The sequence below is a fragment of the Leiobunum rupestre genome, chromosome 8 (assembly GCF_980474605.1).
Source record: "Leiobunum rupestre chromosome 8, qqLeiRupe1.1.hap1, whole genome shotgun sequence".
Classification (NCBI taxonomy): Eukaryota; Metazoa; Arthropoda; class Arachnida; order Opiliones; family Sclerosomatidae; genus Leiobunum; species Leiobunum rupestre.
This window is the reverse complement of record NC_143391.1, coordinates 29,251,571-29,269,349: the sequence shown is the minus strand read 5'-3', so window position 1 is coordinate 29,269,349 and position 17,779 is coordinate 29,251,571. Positions and strand designations below refer to the sequence as shown.

Below are 17,779 nucleotides of genomic sequence, written 5' to 3'. Positions count from 1 at the left end.
TAAATTGACGTCAACTCTAACTTTCGGAGTCAAGGAGAAGCAAATTCAGGACTTTCGTCCATAGATGGGCACTTTCTGTTCACTCACGTTCTAAAACCTATATTTTTTCACGATAATATCAGATACAAGGGAAGATATATGTTTCTCGTCAAAACCAAGTGGTACAGTTTTAAATGAATGCCACCAGAGTTTAATTGCACTACTTGGTTTTCGACAATTTTTTCCTAACATGAGCTTCAAGTTTAAATCTTAAAAAGAATGGGATTTATAAGAAGCTTTCTACGGAATCCAATAGGAACAAAAATAATCACGATAGAGTACATATTTCTGCCGTGAACTAATATAGCATTAACTCGTTAACATTTCAAATGGATTCAAAGTCGAAAAATACCGTTGCTATCTGTCAAACCAATATTTGCGTCGATAGAAAGATAATAAAATATAGATGACGTTTTATGTATACTAATATTTTTCCCCATAAATAATCACTAAATAAATTCCGCTTAAAAAATAAAACAATTCACAAAATATTCGTTATCGGTTGATAAATTAGTTCCACTTTCTAAAAAAGAAATGTCTACAATTTTATTTAAATAAGCGTACGATTTGAGTAGCGGTTATTTGATAACCTCACATTCGTAGTATTCCTCGATGGAAATAGAAGACGCGTTAAATCGCCCTAGTACGAGTATGAGCATGGAAAGCGACAATTCAGTTACCCTACCAGAAGATATCATAGGCTCATAAAGTACTGAAAATAAACTTAAATTACTTAAATGCCCATCTTTTGAAGCGAAGTTCAACTCTACCAAAAGGGACATAATTCCCAAAAGTGTGACACTCCTTGTACTTTCTTATGCTAAAGATTTATTAAATGATGGACTCGAGATCGACAACATGAAGACTATTTATGATTGCCCTTTCTGGCTCTTTTTTAAGTCTCTGGTATTATATCGTAGGTAGATGGCGATAGCGTCTCCACAGAACGACTAAAAATCAAAACATACACTAGCTTTGACCAGTGCTACATAGTTCTTCCGTTCCTCACTACGCGCCGTTATTTCTTCGTTCTCCCCCCCCCCTAGATGACTTAGGCCTATAGTGGTAACTTGGTATTAGCCCCTCCCAAAAAATTAACTGGGAGGGGCAACTAATGTAATTGCCCCTACAACTTTTTGGTCGGTTCCAAACTTAAAACTTACAAATTATAATAATAATAATAATCAGCTAGCCTAATACCCAAGGCACCACCCTAGGCCTAAGTCATCGAGCGACTTAAAGATACAGTGAAGATAACATCCTCACTATACGAAAATAATGAATTATTTTGGTAATTTTCATAGAAAAGAGAGTTTACTTTAAAAAATTAGTCCTTTTCTATCAAATCGTACTTAATTTTTCACAATTTAGTGCAAAATAAAAAAATAACACAAAGAAATTCAAAAATGTGAAATATATGAAATTAGCTTGTGACGTTTTGGCTTCCAAAAACCATTTTTACAAGGGAAGCTGCTTTGATTTGTCTTTGCCCCCTCCAACTTTTCAAACGTTCCTACGCCACTGAGTCTAGCTAATGGTTTACATATAATGATTAGTATGACAATGTACGATGTCGGTTAATGATAGTCTGTCGCGGGGTAGTTGCGTGATCGGAATATTCTAAACCGAAAATTCGTCGAAAAACATCTTTACGGCATTAAATACGAATCAAAACGCGTGCGGGTCTAAAATTCAAACAAAACTGCCTTCAGAAACAAAGATAAAGTTTAAAATGTGTTCCTTGACTTCGGTTCTTAGATCTACGGGGGAACGGCTCTTCTCACGCTAATATCAGTGAAGGACGATCACTCTAACACGCTCGCCGTTATTTGTATAGTGATCATGCTCATTTAAGGAATTATAGAGCTAGTCCAAATTAATTTCTGTTGTGATGTGAGTAATTGGTGTTAGGTGATTTTCACTCAAGCGAAGGAGTGAAACAGATACTGAAAACTCGCGAAACGCCCATCTATGTTCTCATTGCCTGATACCCCTTATGGCCTGGGACCCAACAGAGAAGAACTCTGTTGTATGACCCAAGAGCATGTATATAGGAGATCTAGGCAACTAAGAACCAGTTTTGAAGAAATGCTGCACTGATTGAGAGCATTAGCGGCGGCTTGACTATCCGTATAAATCTGGATAGCCTTACCGTGAAAGCGCTGTTTAAGACAATAGTCAACACAGAAGCAAATAGCACAAATTTCAGCCTGGAATACACTTGCGTATATCCCAAGGCTTTCATAAAAGCCGAAATTATTTGTAAGGCAATACATCCCCGCGCCTGCAACTGAGCGAGTCTTGGACCCATCGGTAAACCAGACAACCTCCCCTCTGGTACCGAGGGTACTATAGGACCACTCCGTGCGGCTAGGGAAGCTAACCTCAAAGGGTTTACTAAAGTGTAATTTAGCAACCATCATGTCAGAACCCATTGTCTCTATAAAGTTTGGTGTGGCTATTTTCCCAATCATTAGCGTTCCACCAACCATTTTGGTTAAGCCTATAGGCACACAAAACTGCCGCTTCCTCTATATATAAGTGCAGGGGAAGAATATTCAGGAGGATCTCAAGAGAAGCACTTGGGGCTGTTCTCATAGCTCCTGTGATGCCAACGCAAGCCAGCCTTTGTAAAGTGCGCAGTTCAGACTGCACGGTCTTAAGTTTGACCCTTGGCCACCAGACCACAGCTGCATAAGACAGGATGGGTCTAATTACCATAGTATACAACCAGTATACAACCCTAGGACTAAGACCCCAAGATTTACTGACTGTACTTCTTATACGCCAAAAAAGCATTCTGCCCTTCTTGACAATGTGGTCAAGGTGCGGCTTCCATGTTAATTTGCTATCTAGAATAACACCGAGGTACTTCACCTCAGTGCTTTCCACAAGATTAATTCCAAATAAAGAAATATCATTAAAGGATCCCGGAATCCGTTTACGAGTAAAGGGAACGAGGACCGTTTTATTAGGATTGACCGTGAGGTTGACCTCATTGCACCAGCTCTCGACTGATGCTAGGGCCCTCCTCATTACATCCTTAACTGTCTTGGGAAATTTCCCGGTTATGATGATGGCAATATCATCTGCATAGCCGAAACAACGACAGCCTCCCCTGTTCAACCTCCGAATGAGTTCATCCACCACCAGGCACCACAGAAGGGGAGAGAGAACTCCCCCTTGTGGGCAGCCATCAACTTTTCCAGAATCTTTAGGAAAAATGAGGTAAGACTAATTGGCCTAAATGCCTTAGCCTCAAAGTAATTTGACTTACTAGGCTTAGGTATGAATATGGCCCGCGAGAGTTTCCAAGTGCTAGGTATATGCCCAAGGGCGATACAAGCCCTATAATCTCAATAAAAGGGGGCAGAGAATATCAATACCCTCCTGTAGGAGGATGGGCATTATCCCATCCGGGCCCGGGGACTTATAGGGTTTAAAGGACTTTATAGCCCATATAAGTCTAGAGTGCGTGACGACCTTATTCGCCACCGCCCAATCCTCCCTTTTAGTACGCTTGATTCTTAAAGGGAGGGGGTCAATATCACAGCTGTTCGTGATACTTGAATCCGGAAAGTGTACATCTACCATGTGTCCTTTCCGGATGTGGAAAAACTGCCATCTTTCAACCTAATGGTGTCTAGATGTTTGGTATTTTCATGTGCCATAATTTTCATTAGCTTAGCCGTGCTGGGAACATCAGATATGTTCTCACAGAAGTTCCTCGCGGATGGCTTTATGGTAGGAAGTCAGGCTGCTTCTATAAGCATTCCAGTCACCTTCACTCTTTGCTCTATTAAATAGCCTACGAGTTTCTTTGCGCAGACCGCCAATCTCGTTAGACCACCAAGGAACTAACCTTGGCCGGTTGACAGTCTTCGTGGGACAATTGCGGTGATAGGAGTCGATAATGGCATGTTGCATGCGATCAACAGCCAGATCAAAATCCAACACCGATGAGAGCCTCGGTTTGTCATCCATTAGGAACATACCAAGGTCATCCTTGTAACCAGGCCAGTTTGTGTTCCTGGGGTTGCGAATGGTGGTACTACCCCGAATGGGTTTGACCGATATGTTAAAGCAAATGTGTCTGTGACCCGAGAGAGACGGTTCGTCAGACACATGCCAGTTCATAATTTTGCCTGCGACATTCTCTGTACACAGAGTAAGATCAATTACCTCACTTCTGTTTGCTATAACAAAAGTTGGTTCATTGTTCCTGTTTAAGACCTGTAGTTTTGTACCAACCAGGTACTCCACTAAGTCATTACCACGTTGGTTGCAGTCTGAGCTACCCCAAATATCGTGGTGAGCATTGGCATCACACCCTACGAACAGCCTATCCCCCAAACCCTCACAATGGCTAACCAGACTGATCAGCCCCTGCGGGGGAGGCGGAAGAGAATCACCATAAGGAAGGTATACCGAGGCTACTGCAAACTCACCGCTTCCATCCGTAGATGAAACAATGAGTTTTACAGTAGAAATATCCCTAGAGGTGTATGCCGAGAGTGGAAGTGCATGAATGCCCTTGCGAATCAGCACACAGGCTCTTGGTTTTTCAGAGTTATAATCAAAGAACATACTACCTGCACTATGGGGACCAAGTATCTTGCCATTGGCTGTCCATGGTTCCTGAATGAGCGCTACATCGAAGCCCTCCTTTGCGAACCTCCTACAGAGAACTGCAGTGGCTGCCTTGCAGTGATGCAAATTAATTTGCAGCACCTTTACACTCATCTTGGGTAAGGTGAGCTCGGTTGCTGGCCATAGATGACTATTCAGACACAGTGGTGGTTGTGGAGACCCCAACACACCCACCCATCCGACTCGCATCCCTAGCCTGCCCCCCTGTTGCACCCTCCAGTGGTACAACCAGTGGCGGCCTAAGGGGGGGGGGGTGGTCCGCCCCGGGTACCAGGGCAGCAGGGGGTGCCGTCGGAGAAGCTCGAGGGGGGGGGGTGCAAATCAGAACGATTAAACTTGAAGAAGACGGACCCGCGAAAACTTCTGCACGGTCCTGGGGAGTGTCAAAAAACACTGCCGCCGCCCCGGGAACCCAGCCTTCTTAAGCCGCCACTGGGTACAACCTCTTTATTCTCATCGGTGTCCGACAATCCAAAAGCCTTTAGGTCCTCCGCGAGAGTATCTTCCAAAGGAATGTCCTCTCCTGAGTCCCCGCCAGCCAGAGCCTCATCTTCCATCCTTGAGATCTCCGAAGCAGAGGGTTCGACTGAACCACCCTCCTTGGCAGGAGCCACCAGAGCTGACGGGTCAGGTTCATGAAGTATCTTAAAGATACCACTGTCCAGACCCGTTAAGGCTGGGTGTCCTGCCTCCTTAATGGCCTTAACCGAATCTCCATCCACCTGGAAGATCCAGCGGATGGCAGTTGGCTCATCGGCTTTATTTACAACCTTCCAACATTGCGTATTTAGCGCGTTGTTGTAGGTGCTGAGTCTACGAAGGAGGACAGTGCCATCCTTTGTGTAGATGTCCTTGGTGCGGAAGGCTACCTTGAAGGGCTTCGGTAGGTCGGCGGCCTTCATTACTAAAAGCCGCGACCCCCCGGAGACCAATTCCTTCTGGTCAAATCCTCGCACCAACCAATCCGCTGTAAACCCATCCTTACAGAGGTAGTGAACGGCGCTTCCAATCAGCTGAAAGCTCCCAAAACGAGGTAGAGGGTTGCCCGAGGGTAACCCATCTATACGCTTCAGAATCTCACGCTGAATGGTGCCCATTTCCTCTGCGGAGATGAGTTTCGCAGGATAGCCTTCTTTAACGATGGCCATCTTTGTGGAGCTTAAGGTTTCATTATAGGTTTGGTCGTGAGACTTCGCCTTTTTGGAAACCTGAGACTGGGAATCTGGGGAGTCATTTTCCCTAGATCGTTTTGGAAGTGATGTCGGGGGTCGTCCTTACCAGAGACCTCCTCCTGCCTCAATTTTTCCCTGCGGCGTCAATTCCGCCTTTGGGTTTTGTTCAGGGGCTTATCCCCCTCGAACCCTTGCTTCACCGACTGGCTCTTGCCAGAGGCAGACCCTTGAAGGCTAGGCCGGGTTCCTGTAGGGGTAAGTCCCCCTCAAGGTTAAGAACAGGGGGGGGTAACATCAGGAGATTAACCCTCCCCTTGATTTAGGTCGGGTCCCTTCGAACCCTCCCCTTAATTAAGGCCGGGTTCTTTCGAACCCTTGCCGGTTTTTGGTTTTTTGTGCTTTCATTTTTGGTCCCGGGCGGAAGGCTTAAATACAACGGGGTGTCGCCTGGTGCCCCGAGGGGATCGTTCACGATACCGTATTTTCGCTTCCCCGGTACCACTCAGCCCTCAGCACGATACCTCACACCTTAGCTTAAGGAAGAAGCAGAGCCTTAGTTGGCCAGCATGAAGGGTTGCCCCTCCACCATGAAGAGGTACAAGGTTGCAGTTTATGGAAGGGGTAGACAATAATAGAATGTCCATAGTGTAGCGTTCCACCAGTGACAGTCATGTAGGCGAAAAATCAATAAGTATTTGTTTAGCAGATTAAATTCGTGCAGTTTATGAGCTTCTCGCATTGGCTCTATGTAAACTGAAGGACTAATTTTTTAGCAGGCTAGAACATATATGTCTATTAAATCCCCTCTACATTCAATAAAGAAAAATATAGACCTGTCCATTTTATTTCTTATATATTGAAGTTTCTAATACAAATTTACTTTAAAAATGTTATTTCTTTTTTTTATCAAGCAGTTGACTCCTCCTTTCTCGTTTTCTAACCTCTTGAATTTCTAAATGGTGATCATGAACTTCTTTCCATATAAGACTTTGGTCATCTTCAACTGTTAAATTACGATAATCTTTCATTAAATCGTATTTAGTCCAATATTCAGCCTTTTCTCCTCTTGTTTTGGCTTGTTTTATCATTTTTTCTTTCAATGTAACAGAGCTCCAATCAATTCCACTTAAATTGAACCTTTCCCATCTTGCATACCAGGGCTTTGGTTTCAATTTCACTTCAATGGTATTTACTAGAACCAAACCTCCTTCTGGATGTGGCTCTGCTTCCATATCAAATGGAATATAGCTATACTCAGGCAAAGCATCACGTAAATAGACTAGATGGTCATCTAATCGTTTTTCCAAACGCAAAACTTGAATTTTTTGTATGCAAGGGTTATAGAGATCATAACGAATCTCTATCCCTTGTTTATCAACAACATTTCTTAGAATGAAATAGGTTCTCAAACCATGTTCTTCTCTTAAAATGCATATCCCAACAAATCGATTGCTTTTTCCAGGTGAATATTGGTCTGAAGCTGTAACACTCATAACGCTCCCCACGTAAAACTCTGGAATTTCAATCTGTTTTCTTCTTGACATCATATCAGCTCTTTCAAGTTTTTCCCTGACGTAATGTCGCCTAGACATATCCGGATCAGGCAAAAACTCTGGGTATACATATCTATATTCCGCGAGCTTGTAAAATTGTGAGGTATTGGTTAAAGTGGGAATTTGAATGTCAACTGCTTTATTGTTCTTATTTTCATTGATAGGCCTTGGTATTCCATCATTCACTTCGTTTACTCGCGATTGAGAAGATATAGGTCTCGATATTAGTAAAACCGCTTTTGATTTTCTACTGCATATTTTATTCCACAACATAAAACTTCGCAGAGCCATTTATCAAAATTAATACACAATAACGTGAAATTAAAATATTACGTTTCCCACAAGGAATCCAGCTTATTAATCCAAGAATCCAGTACCAGTTCTTCACATTCCCACCGCAATGGTAGCAGATGACGCAACCTCAAACAATTTGGCAATGACAGACGCAGTTACTCATGGCTACTTATCAAAAAGGATCTAGTCAATAAAATTATTTAATAATCCTTTAAATAAAAGATCATTCTTCATTCATAGCCGATTATAGAGTTTGTGCAGCCGGGAGTAGTGGCTCACTCCTGTAATCCGAGGCGTCCGGGAGGCAGAGTTTGTCGAAGGCCGTGTGAGGACGACTACCAATCCCCCAACGGGTGGTCGGGATACTTCCGCCACGGGTGTCCCCACCCCTGTCCCCACGTATCCCCCCGTTGGCGTGGCCGTTACACATATCTCACCCTGATTAATCAGTTATTGTGTGTGTGTGCTGGTGTCCAAGGCCTCGGGTCGACACCGATGTTTGTGTATCTCAAAAAAAAAATAGATTTTTTGCTGCTGCGACTGAACATATAAATGGTTTGTCTATGGTTTCTCTTTACACTACCAAAGCTGAGTATTCTATGCATACAGAGCCGTGCTTAGAGGTCTCGCGGCCCCGGGCGAAATGCATGGGCGAAACTGACAATTGTGATTTTAGCGGCCCTCCAGTATATACATCCCTATAGGAAAAATTTAGCGGCCCTGGGCGATCGCCCGGCTCGCTATCCCCTAAGCACAGCCCTGTATGCATAGATATGGCAGCATTTTTCTACAGGGGGGCAAGACATTCAGAGACGGGTTTATTTAAGCGCCTATTATTAATCGAATTTAAATAATTTTACTGACTAGGATCCTTTTGTAAATAAGTTTTTCTTTAAAGGTATTCCAAAAAAGAAGTATTTTATTATTCATTCATTTAATACAAAGTGGTTTAAATCTTATTTCCTCATTAATACAAAGTTCATATGAGATATCCATAATTTACTTAGCATATATACATTTCATTGCAAAAATAATATAATTAAACACTACTTTAAATTCACACATTTTTATTTGACCCGCGCTTCTTTTAACTGAGACAAATTTAAGAGATAAATACTAATGTCTCGAAATTTGGGTTTTCATGGAAATAATTTTATCCATGAGAACGCGATTGGTTGGTCCACATTTACTTTGCACAAACGACAAGCCACCATCATCTTTTTGATCAAACGCAATTTTAGCAGCTTCTTCCAACATCCTACAAAATTAAAATATAGTTTAATTTCTCATAAACAAATATTTTCTTAAAACATTCCTAACTCACCCCACTTTTGTGTAGTATTTGACTTTATTTTCATCTTTCAGTTTCGTTATGTACTTTCTGGCTTCAAACTGATTATTGTATTTCATACATACATCAACAAAAGGCTGAAAAAATAAGTAATTAATGTAATGTTACTTTTGAAAAAAGAGAACGCTTACTTCTGCTCCTATAGGAGATCGTTTAGCTTTAAAAAATTTTTCCAATTCAAGCCATTCTTGAATTTCTGCCAAAGAAAGAATCTTAACCCACCAATACCTGCGATCGGGAATTTTAAATTCTTTGTGGAAATCATCAGCAAGTTTATATTCTTTGTCTTTAATTAATTGGTGCAAAGTTTGCGTGACCGATAAATCACCGTAACTAGGTTGATTGAGCTTTTCCTTGAGTTTCATCTGATATTTGAGTAATTTTATCTGATCCTCCGTTTGTAGATATGCAAAATCATTCTTTCCATTCCGAAAACTGGTAGAAGCGGCATGAAGAGTAGCGATACGTCTCTCTGGAAGCTGAAATATCGCAAAAAAAGAAATGGAAAACTGTGTGTTTTTAAATATTAGAATATATACCGCAGTTTGATAGCTTTCCATTATGTGACAGTTCGCTTGAGCTGTGAAATTATCTTCTTGATAAAACATGTCTCGCAACTTTTCCAGGCTATAATCTTTGCACAACTATTCCAAGGAAAAAACATTTAAAAAGCCTCAAATCTTACAATACACAAATCAAAATTATTACTTTTAAGAATAAGGAATAAGCAACTGGATATTTGTTTATCGTTTGTAGAAATTCTCCAAATTGCAATTTGTCTTGAAAGTATTTGATAACCATGTATACTAAATCAGTATCGCCACTATCAATAGCTTTCACCATCGCCTGTTGTCCTTCATTCAATTTAATTAGCAATGGCACTTAATTTTAAATTTTTCTCAGTAAAAATTTCTATTATATTATAAATTTTTTATCAAAAAATTAAACCTTGTTGAGAAGCCCTCGGCTCATAGTCCAATAACTAAAGATGAAAAAAATTAACACTTGCAAAAAATACTAAAACAAATAACATATACTAACTTTGATTGCCAATTTTATCTTTCCATATTCCACAGCTTTATTTGCAATTTCAGAGTAAGATATTCCTGTTGTGTCTCCCAATTTTTTTGCAATATCTATGGCACATTTTTCTTCGTTACTATCATGCTCCTGTTTTACTTTGTTGCATGCCCAATGAGCCAATATCCTGGAGGCCCCTTCCGACTCTGGTATCTTCAAATACTTGCTAATTCTAATTGCCAAAAAGTAATGGCGCCGTAGAACTAAACGGTCCAGTAATACCGCTTCCCCTAAGCATTCTAATCTTGAATTATCAAGTTAAGGGAAATGTTTGGTACAAATGTAATACAGGGAAAACATACAGGGTGTCCACATTAAATGAACCAGGGCGAATATCTCAAAATCTGTTTTAGGTAAGAATTTGAAATTTCCAGGTAGCATAATGTGTAGGGGGAACACCTACTATAAAAATGTGGTGATACTCACTTTTCTAATTGAAACCTGGTTTCTAAACCCAATGGAACAAGAGATAATTTTTTCACAACCTTGAACCGCGTTTTCAAGGTCATCTAATTTTACAAACTTTAAAGACTCCCACCATGATGACTTGGTCTAGTAAATTTCAATAATGTAACACGACTGGTTTTAGAGTTATTAACGCATTCTTGCAATTTTCCCTTTTACGACCTTTGTGACTTTAGTAAAACTTTTCTCGACTTCCTATTGGTCAAATCCGATCGGGTCAAAGCTATTAAGACATAAAACCAGACGTGGAATACTTTTCTAATTGGAACCAACTATCTAACACTTGGGGTTCTCAAGATAATTTTAGGATGACCTCGAAGACATAGTTCAAGGTCATCGACATTTTCATAGTAGAAGTTCCCCCTACACACTCTATGCAACATGAAAATTTCAAATTCATACCTAAAACAGATTGAGATATTCGCCCTGGTTCATTTTTTAGTGGACACCCTGTATATATTTTAAGGATACTGTACAATTGTTAATGGTAGACCAATTTGATGCATTCTGACTGCATTAAGAACCCTCAAAGTTTGACACTTTTTAACAAAACTATCTGGATTAATGGTAGGAGCAAAATTTTTACCAAAAGAAGCTGCCTAAGGAATTGTAAATGTTAGTTAAATTTATACATTTTGCAATATTTTAATATGTATATTACTCTTAGTAACATTTTTTGAATAGAAGGTAGCCATTCGTAGCCAGCAGCTCTGATACACTGATCAACAGCTAGTTCCAAGTGATTAGAAGCGCGGATCATGGCCATGTAATCATCAGCTTTATGACTTCGTTTTTGAAATTCTTTAGAGGCTTCTAATAACAGGGCTCCAGGTGCCACAGATGCAATGCGAAATATGTCAGTTACAACACCTGCGAAACAGGTAAATTTTCAATACAATTGTTCTCAACTGATTTTAAAATAATTATAGTACTGGGAACTTTTTGTAGTAACTCGTGAGATGTATTTGTGATAATTCTCGCTCCATCTATTTCAGGCACCAAGTGTATTCGAGAATCAAAATTATAATTGATGAAGTCTTTGTCCAACCCAATAACTAAAAGCAGTTTATCCCAGTAGCTGAGAAGAGCCTGATTACCACACCTTTCAATTAAGAATACATATTTGTTACTTTAACGCCATAAATTCTAGCTTAAATAGCCTTACCATACTAATTGTTGGGGCCTTGTAGGACAACTAGTATCAAACTCGCAGTATTTTCTCTAGAATATAAACGTACAATAAGACCAAAAAATAAACCAATACAATTATAATTGGCATTTACTTGAAAATTTGTTGTTCCAATCCAAATGGCTCCCACATCAGAGAATAAGGCCAAATTTTGATTGTTTGGTGAAATAGCTATTTCTATAATGGCATTAATTTTTTTGGAAAATTCTGGTCTCTGATATAAATAATGTAAAAATTTTAATTGCATTTCACAATAATATAGCATTTCCATTCATACCACTTCTATACAACTTTTGTCTGAGCTTTCTCTGTTGACAAGATACAGAGTGGAATTTTTGGCTACTAACGCTTTAGTTTCGTTATCATCAGTGTAGACTATCCAGCTACTTGGAGGGCAGTCAAGTCCTGAGCAATAAATAACCATGTTCAAATTTTTTAAGATGAATAACTAATTTAATATGAAATCAAATTAACCTGGAACTTCAGCCATCCTTTTAGGATTAGGATTTTTCACATTATTTACATAAAATATTCTATATGACGCTGTTAATAATGCTATACCAACATGTTGATATTGGTTAAACACTTTGCACTCTAGAACTTTGGTATCTTTGACTTCCTAGAGAACGTAAGAAACCTTCATAAATAGGATCTTAGCAGTACTGCTGGATTAACATTGAAAATTGGTGCATCTTAAAATGAACTTTGCGCGTGAAAATACGACGCCATGTTAGGGTATAAAAGCAGGCAAATATGCCTGCTATACCTCACAATGTAAAGGTACTGTTACACGTAAAAAGTTTATTTTGAAATCAGTCAATACCTGTCCCATAGTAAACATTTCTTGCATTGTTCCAAAAATATCATAAGTTAGAACTACACCATTATCTTGTATACATAATAAATCTTCAGTGGTAGACCATGCCATATGAATGAGCTTGCCACTGTTCCACTGAAAAATTAGAAAACTTATTGTAAAAAATGTGCACTTTAAAACACTCCCATTGAAGCGTTATACCTTAATGGTATGTAAAGGTAAACCAGACGCTGAGAATAAATATACAACTGGTTTGCCACTAGTGGTAACTTTAAGGATTTTCTTCTCATCCCTTACTAGAGCTGAATGCGAAGCATTTATCAAGATTTTTTTCTAATCATATTATCAATTTTGGAAATTTACCTATTGGTCCTCCAAATGGCGCAGCAGCGATGATACAATCGGACAGGTTTATCATGTCATTCCATCCCATTGAATATAGGTCAATTTTCCTAACAATACAAAACAATTTTAAAAAACCACCAAGAAACTGTATACATAGAATTTAAAATAAATAGTTTTTTTTAAATAAAATAATAAATATAGAATTATAAAATGTGTGCCCTTAATATCACAAGACAGAGGTTTATTAACTTTATAGCAAGTACCCTAAAAACATTGACCTTGCTCGTGACATTATATAACACTCAAATATTTATTGAAATTAAGCTATGTTATACCGAACAACAATGAAATAATCTATTGACTTGAAAAAGTAACAGTTCAAGAGTAAATATTAGCAGTTTTAGCTCACACTTTTTGGGAAGAGGTTAAGAAAAATGCAAAGATGTACGATTAAGCCCCCATGGCTAGATTTAATAAACGTCTTAAGTTAAAAACCTTCCCACTGACTATTACTAATTTCGGGTGATTAATTTATTTAATAGTCTATTCTTTAATCATACTCCTAAACAGTTATTTATCCTTTACGATGCAAAGGTTTAGAAGGCAAATTTCAATCTTGCTTAAAATAAATAATTACACTAAGCATTACCTGTAAAATACATTTTTTCCAAGAGGATTCCAATCAGAAGTTAAAAACGCCATTTCTACCTAAGATTTTATAAGTAATATAAACTTTATTTGTAATTATCTTTAATGTAAACTGCAGTATCTGTCATTTTCAGCTTTCAGTTTCTTTTTGATAAATAACTCCATAACTCCCCTAACAGCGTTGCCAGGTCCTTAAAATAAAACTATCGTTCGATGGATAAAAAATAAACCAAACCAATATCGAACGCCTGAAAATTTGTGGTAAATTTTAATTTTGTGGAAATACCTAGAATACTTAGTCGAAGCATGGATGCAATCAAAGATAATCTAGACTACGTACCGACGCAATATTTCGTCCATGATCGAAGCTAGGAACTTGAAAAATACGTAACTGGGTCGAAGCTGCTATAGTTATGATAAATACATTTTTTAAATTAGGTTATCATCTATTGAATTTTTTTTTACTAAAACAAAAAACTAACATTAAAAATTTGCAGTTTAACATGTTTTCTGTAAAATTTAGTAATTATTGCACGTTATTGTAAGTTCGTAACTCAGACTGAATTATCGAAAATAGCGAAGTATCATTTCTCCATGGACTAATTAACAACATGTTGTTAATTAGTCCATGATTTCTCCAACTGCTCATTTCTCCAACTACAAAATGCCCATCACGCCAACTACTCATTTGTCCAACTGCTCATTTCTCCAACTGTGGAGAAATGAGCCCCACCCATCATCGACATGTACGATAATTACCGTATGTCTGCCAACGCTGTCCCCTAAATAAGCAGACGATAAAACGTTAGCCACGTGGTTCTACGAAGTAGACATTTTTTTCAGGTACTCCACGTGTTTTTGGAGGAGCGCAAGAAATTACTTTAACATAATAACAAATAAATAAGATGGTAAATTTAGTTATTTGACATTTATTAAATTTATTTTGAAATAAAATTATTTTTCCAGCTTCGTCGCCAAGCTAGACTTCGTAGAGAATACCTATATCGGAAGTCCATAGAAACCAAACAGAGACAAATAGCAGAGAATAAAGAAAAAATTAAGAAATCATTAGATGGTAAATATGTTTTAAAAATAAATATCAGGTTTAAATGATTACAACAAAGTTTTTCATAGAAAACAAGGTGATACCTACCCATTTGAGAGATGCTGCATTAACCATACAAAAATCGTTACAATGGGATGATGAAGGAGCTGAAGGTAAATATATACTCTACCTGTGAAAAACTTCAGTAAATCGGATTTCATTCTAATAATAAGGTACTACAAGTCACATAGATGATGAATACAGATGGGCTGGTGTTGAAGATCCAAAAATTGTAGTAACAACCTCAAGAGATCCAAGTGCCCGACTCAAGCAATTTGCGAAAGTAAACTTTTAGAGTAATTCCTTTCAGAAAATGTTTAAAAAAATGTTTTTTAACCCATTAGGAAGTTCGTTTAATATTCCCAAATGCTCAACGTATGAACAGGGGAAATTATGAAATGAAACAATTAATAGAAGCCTGTCGCGCCAATGATGTGACTGATTTTATTGTTGTACATGAAACTAGAGGAGAACCAGGTTAATCCTTACCACAGAACATATCAATTATAAAATGTATTTAAACTGTAATGAGTTTCTATTTTATAGATGGTTTGGTAATTTGCCATCTACCTTATGGTCCTACAGCATATTTTACATTGTTAAACACAGTTATGAGACATGACATTCCTGAAGTTAAAACTATGTCAGAAGCCTATCCTCATCTGATCTTCCATAACTTCAAATCTTCCTTGGGAAACAGAGTTAATTTAGTCTAAGAAATGGTTTAGTTTTTCAATTAATTTTCAGTATCATTTTAGGTTATGAATATTTTGAAGTATCTTTTCCCCGTTCCAAAAGAGGAGAGCAAGAGAGTCATCACTTTCGCCAATCAAGATGATTACGTATCTTTTCGGTAAAAATGATTATAAAGTTACTTTCTGGGTTATTGCTTTCTTTTCGAATTTTAGCAGTGTCTTGTAAAAGATTATCTGAAATCCTCTGTTTTGATTACTGCTTATTTTTTTTTCAGACATCACATCTACAAGAAAGTTGATAAGGAAATAGCTTTGAAAGAAGTGGGGCCGCGTTTCGAGATGAAACGTAAGACGCACAGTATTAAACCAACGTTTTTGATAGGCACGCGCGTAGTCCATGACGTTGTTGACTTAGTGTTTTTTCTTCTCAGTGTACCAGATCAAGTTGGGGACTTTGGAACAAGGAAACGCCGCGGACACCGAATGGTCATTGCGGCCTTACATGAATACCTCCAAGAAAAGACGTTTTTTGAGCGACAATCCCTTTTAATCATGTTAAAAATTACTTTTTTTAATAAAAAATATAATAAAAAATGCGTAATTGCTTTATTATTTATTTAAAAAATGAGCTTATGACTAGGCGAAATTAGATATTGCTTCATATTTTCTTGAAAAACGTCACCCCACTTTCTATTCCCGCGTAGAGACGGGAACGAATGGGCCATTTCTGAAATATTACACACACCACAAATACTTTTACTGGACCTATTATTTTTAAAATAATGAAATGAGTACTCACTTTAACAGGATGCAAATAATTGTTCCTGTTCTTTTTGTGAATGGCTTTGTTTCCGTTTAGACGAAAGACGTTTTCGTGGATCGTTGCGCTATTTATCGGCTGGGTTTCCTATAATCCCGGATTATTTAGTCCACTCCAACAACCATTGATTGAATTTTGGGGATATTTGGGATTGAGCGTCTAAAAAAGCTTACGGCTTTGTTGCAATTTTGTTCGAGCATCAATTCTTCTTGATCCTGAAGTATTTTCGTCAGATGCGAGATATAATTGGTAGCCAGAACTAGAACATCCAGTTTGGAGAGTTTCGTATTGGGTGGGACAGACGGTAAAGATATCTGTAAGCTATGGAAAGCGGCTCGAAGGCTTCGAACCCTCGATCTTTCCCTGGCTGCGTTTCTCGACGTGGAACCTAATTCATTTCAGCTGTTAACTAACTGACGTCTTATACTCTTTTCAGACTAGGACTATAAAACCGTTTAGTCACAGTTAATCTTTTATACATTTATTTATGAAAAAGAAAACTTTGTATTAAAGGGGCTTTCAAGAAAGACCTAGTCGATTTGAAATACGTCATTCGGTCGTAACTTTGGCTTCACAACGAACGGTGACCGAATGACGTATTTTAAATTGACTAGAGGGTCTCTTGAAAAGGGACTTTCAAGAAAGACCTAGTCCCTTTAATCAGATTTTATAGGCGTCATTTGAAAAGGGTATAAGCGGAGAGCTTTTTCGCGATAAACTTACCTCCATCGCTTCCATTTGACATTTTCACCAAGGCAGTGCTGTTTCGGTATTGAAAATTACTGGTACCGGTACGCGTGGTTGATTCCAACATCCGGATCGAGTACTTTCCGAGTTTAAGACAACCAAAACACTCGAATACCACTCCAACGCGTTAATGAAACATTCGTAGCGTCGAAGGATTGTACTATTTTTTACGTGTAAAATGAAATTAAGAGGGGGGTGTTGTCTTATGGCTTGTCAAACGGCCAGAAATCTCAAGCGTCTCGAAGGATTATTATATTACCAAACTCATCAATAACGTCGCAAAAAATTAATGGGTGGTTAATAGGCGTGTAAAAGTGTCCGACGAAAGAGTGTTTTTTCCCTCTCCTAGTTTCGTTTAGGCGAAAGAGTCAGATAGGTGGTATGCCTAAATGATGGTATATGTGTTTTTTGAACCGCCTATCAGTCTGTGTGTCTGGCTCCGGCTGGAACTACAGAGGCGGCGAAGTAATCGGAGTATATATGAAAAAGTTGGCGCGCGTTGGACGTGACCCGATCAATTCGTCAACCTTCCGACCCCGAGTCGACGCCATCCTTCAAAGGGAAGAAACCTAAAACGACCGGCGCCCCGTTACTTTGCCCCGAAACCCAAAGACAGGCCAATTAATTAGAAAAGTAGACTAGAATGTTACTGCAGGCGCTAATTGATGTACTGCGTTTAGGTTATACAACGTTATTGAAAAATTATTGAAAAATTTTAGAGGTTGTAAAATTAAAGGCGCTATATACTTCATAACATGGACAAAACAATTTACTTGAGCTACGCGGACAAGTTATTTATTATTTCTCTT

At 38.6% G+C, this 17,779-nt stretch overlaps 4 protein-coding genes across 4 annotated transcripts; 1 reads left to right on the top strand and 3 right to left on the bottom strand.

Moving 5' to 3' along the window:
* Window positions 1-6,687: 6,687 nt before the first annotated feature.
* Window positions 6,688-8,009, bottom strand: mRpL19 (mitochondrial ribosomal protein L19). Its single transcript, XM_090155691.1, has one exon. The coding sequence runs from the start codon at window positions 7,703-7,705 to the stop codon at window positions 6,752-6,754; it is 954 nt and encodes a 317-aa protein (XP_090011817.1). The 5' UTR covers window positions 7,706-8,009; the 3' UTR covers window positions 6,688-6,751.
* Window positions 8,010-8,677: 668 nt separating this feature from the next.
* Vps16A (vacuolar protein sorting 16) lies at window positions 8,678-13,791 on the bottom strand. The gene is made up of 18 exons (XM_090156420.1): window positions 13,605-13,791; window positions 12,974-13,062; window positions 12,812-12,912; window positions 12,617-12,745; window positions 12,268-12,412; window positions 12,071-12,198; window positions 11,888-12,007; window positions 11,770-11,825; window positions 11,537-11,706; window positions 11,266-11,474; window positions 11,076-11,203; window positions 10,101-10,383; window positions 10,008-10,041; window positions 9,768-9,940; window positions 9,599-9,703; window positions 9,191-9,538; window positions 9,033-9,136; window positions 8,678-8,966 (listed from the first exon to the last, which is right to left on the bottom strand). Exons 1-18 carry the CDS (start codon window positions 13,655-13,657, stop codon window positions 8,825-8,827), a joined length of 2,517 nt encoding a protein of 838 aa, XP_090012546.1. The 5' UTR covers window positions 13,658-13,791; the 3' UTR covers window positions 8,678-8,824.
* A 553-nt stretch (window positions 13,792-14,344) lies between these two features.
* On the top strand, window positions 14,345-15,999 carry LOC149933057 (U3 small nucleolar ribonucleoprotein IMP4). The gene is made up of 9 exons (XM_090155473.1): window positions 14,345-14,511; window positions 14,570-14,678; window positions 14,738-14,821; window positions 14,882-14,991; window positions 15,053-15,185; window positions 15,255-15,409; window positions 15,467-15,561; window positions 15,679-15,749; window positions 15,835-15,999. The coding sequence occupies exons 1-9, from the start codon at window positions 14,509-14,511 to the stop codon at window positions 15,951-15,953; spliced, it is 879 nt and encodes a 292-aa protein (XP_090011599.1). The 5' UTR covers window positions 14,345-14,508; the 3' UTR covers window positions 15,954-15,999.
* Window positions 16,000-16,004: 5 nt separating this feature from the next.
* On the bottom strand, window positions 16,005-17,073 carry LOC149933056 (transcription factor 24-like). Its single transcript, XM_090155474.1, has 4 exons — window positions 16,947-17,073; window positions 16,397-16,611; window positions 16,203-16,310; window positions 16,005-16,130 (listed from the first exon to the last, which is right to left on the bottom strand). The coding sequence occupies exons 1-4, from the start codon at window positions 17,035-17,037 to the stop codon at window positions 16,062-16,064; spliced, it is 483 nt and encodes a 160-aa protein (XP_090011600.1). The 5' UTR covers window positions 17,038-17,073; the 3' UTR covers window positions 16,005-16,061.
* Between the last annotated feature and the right edge of the window lie 706 nt (window positions 17,074-17,779).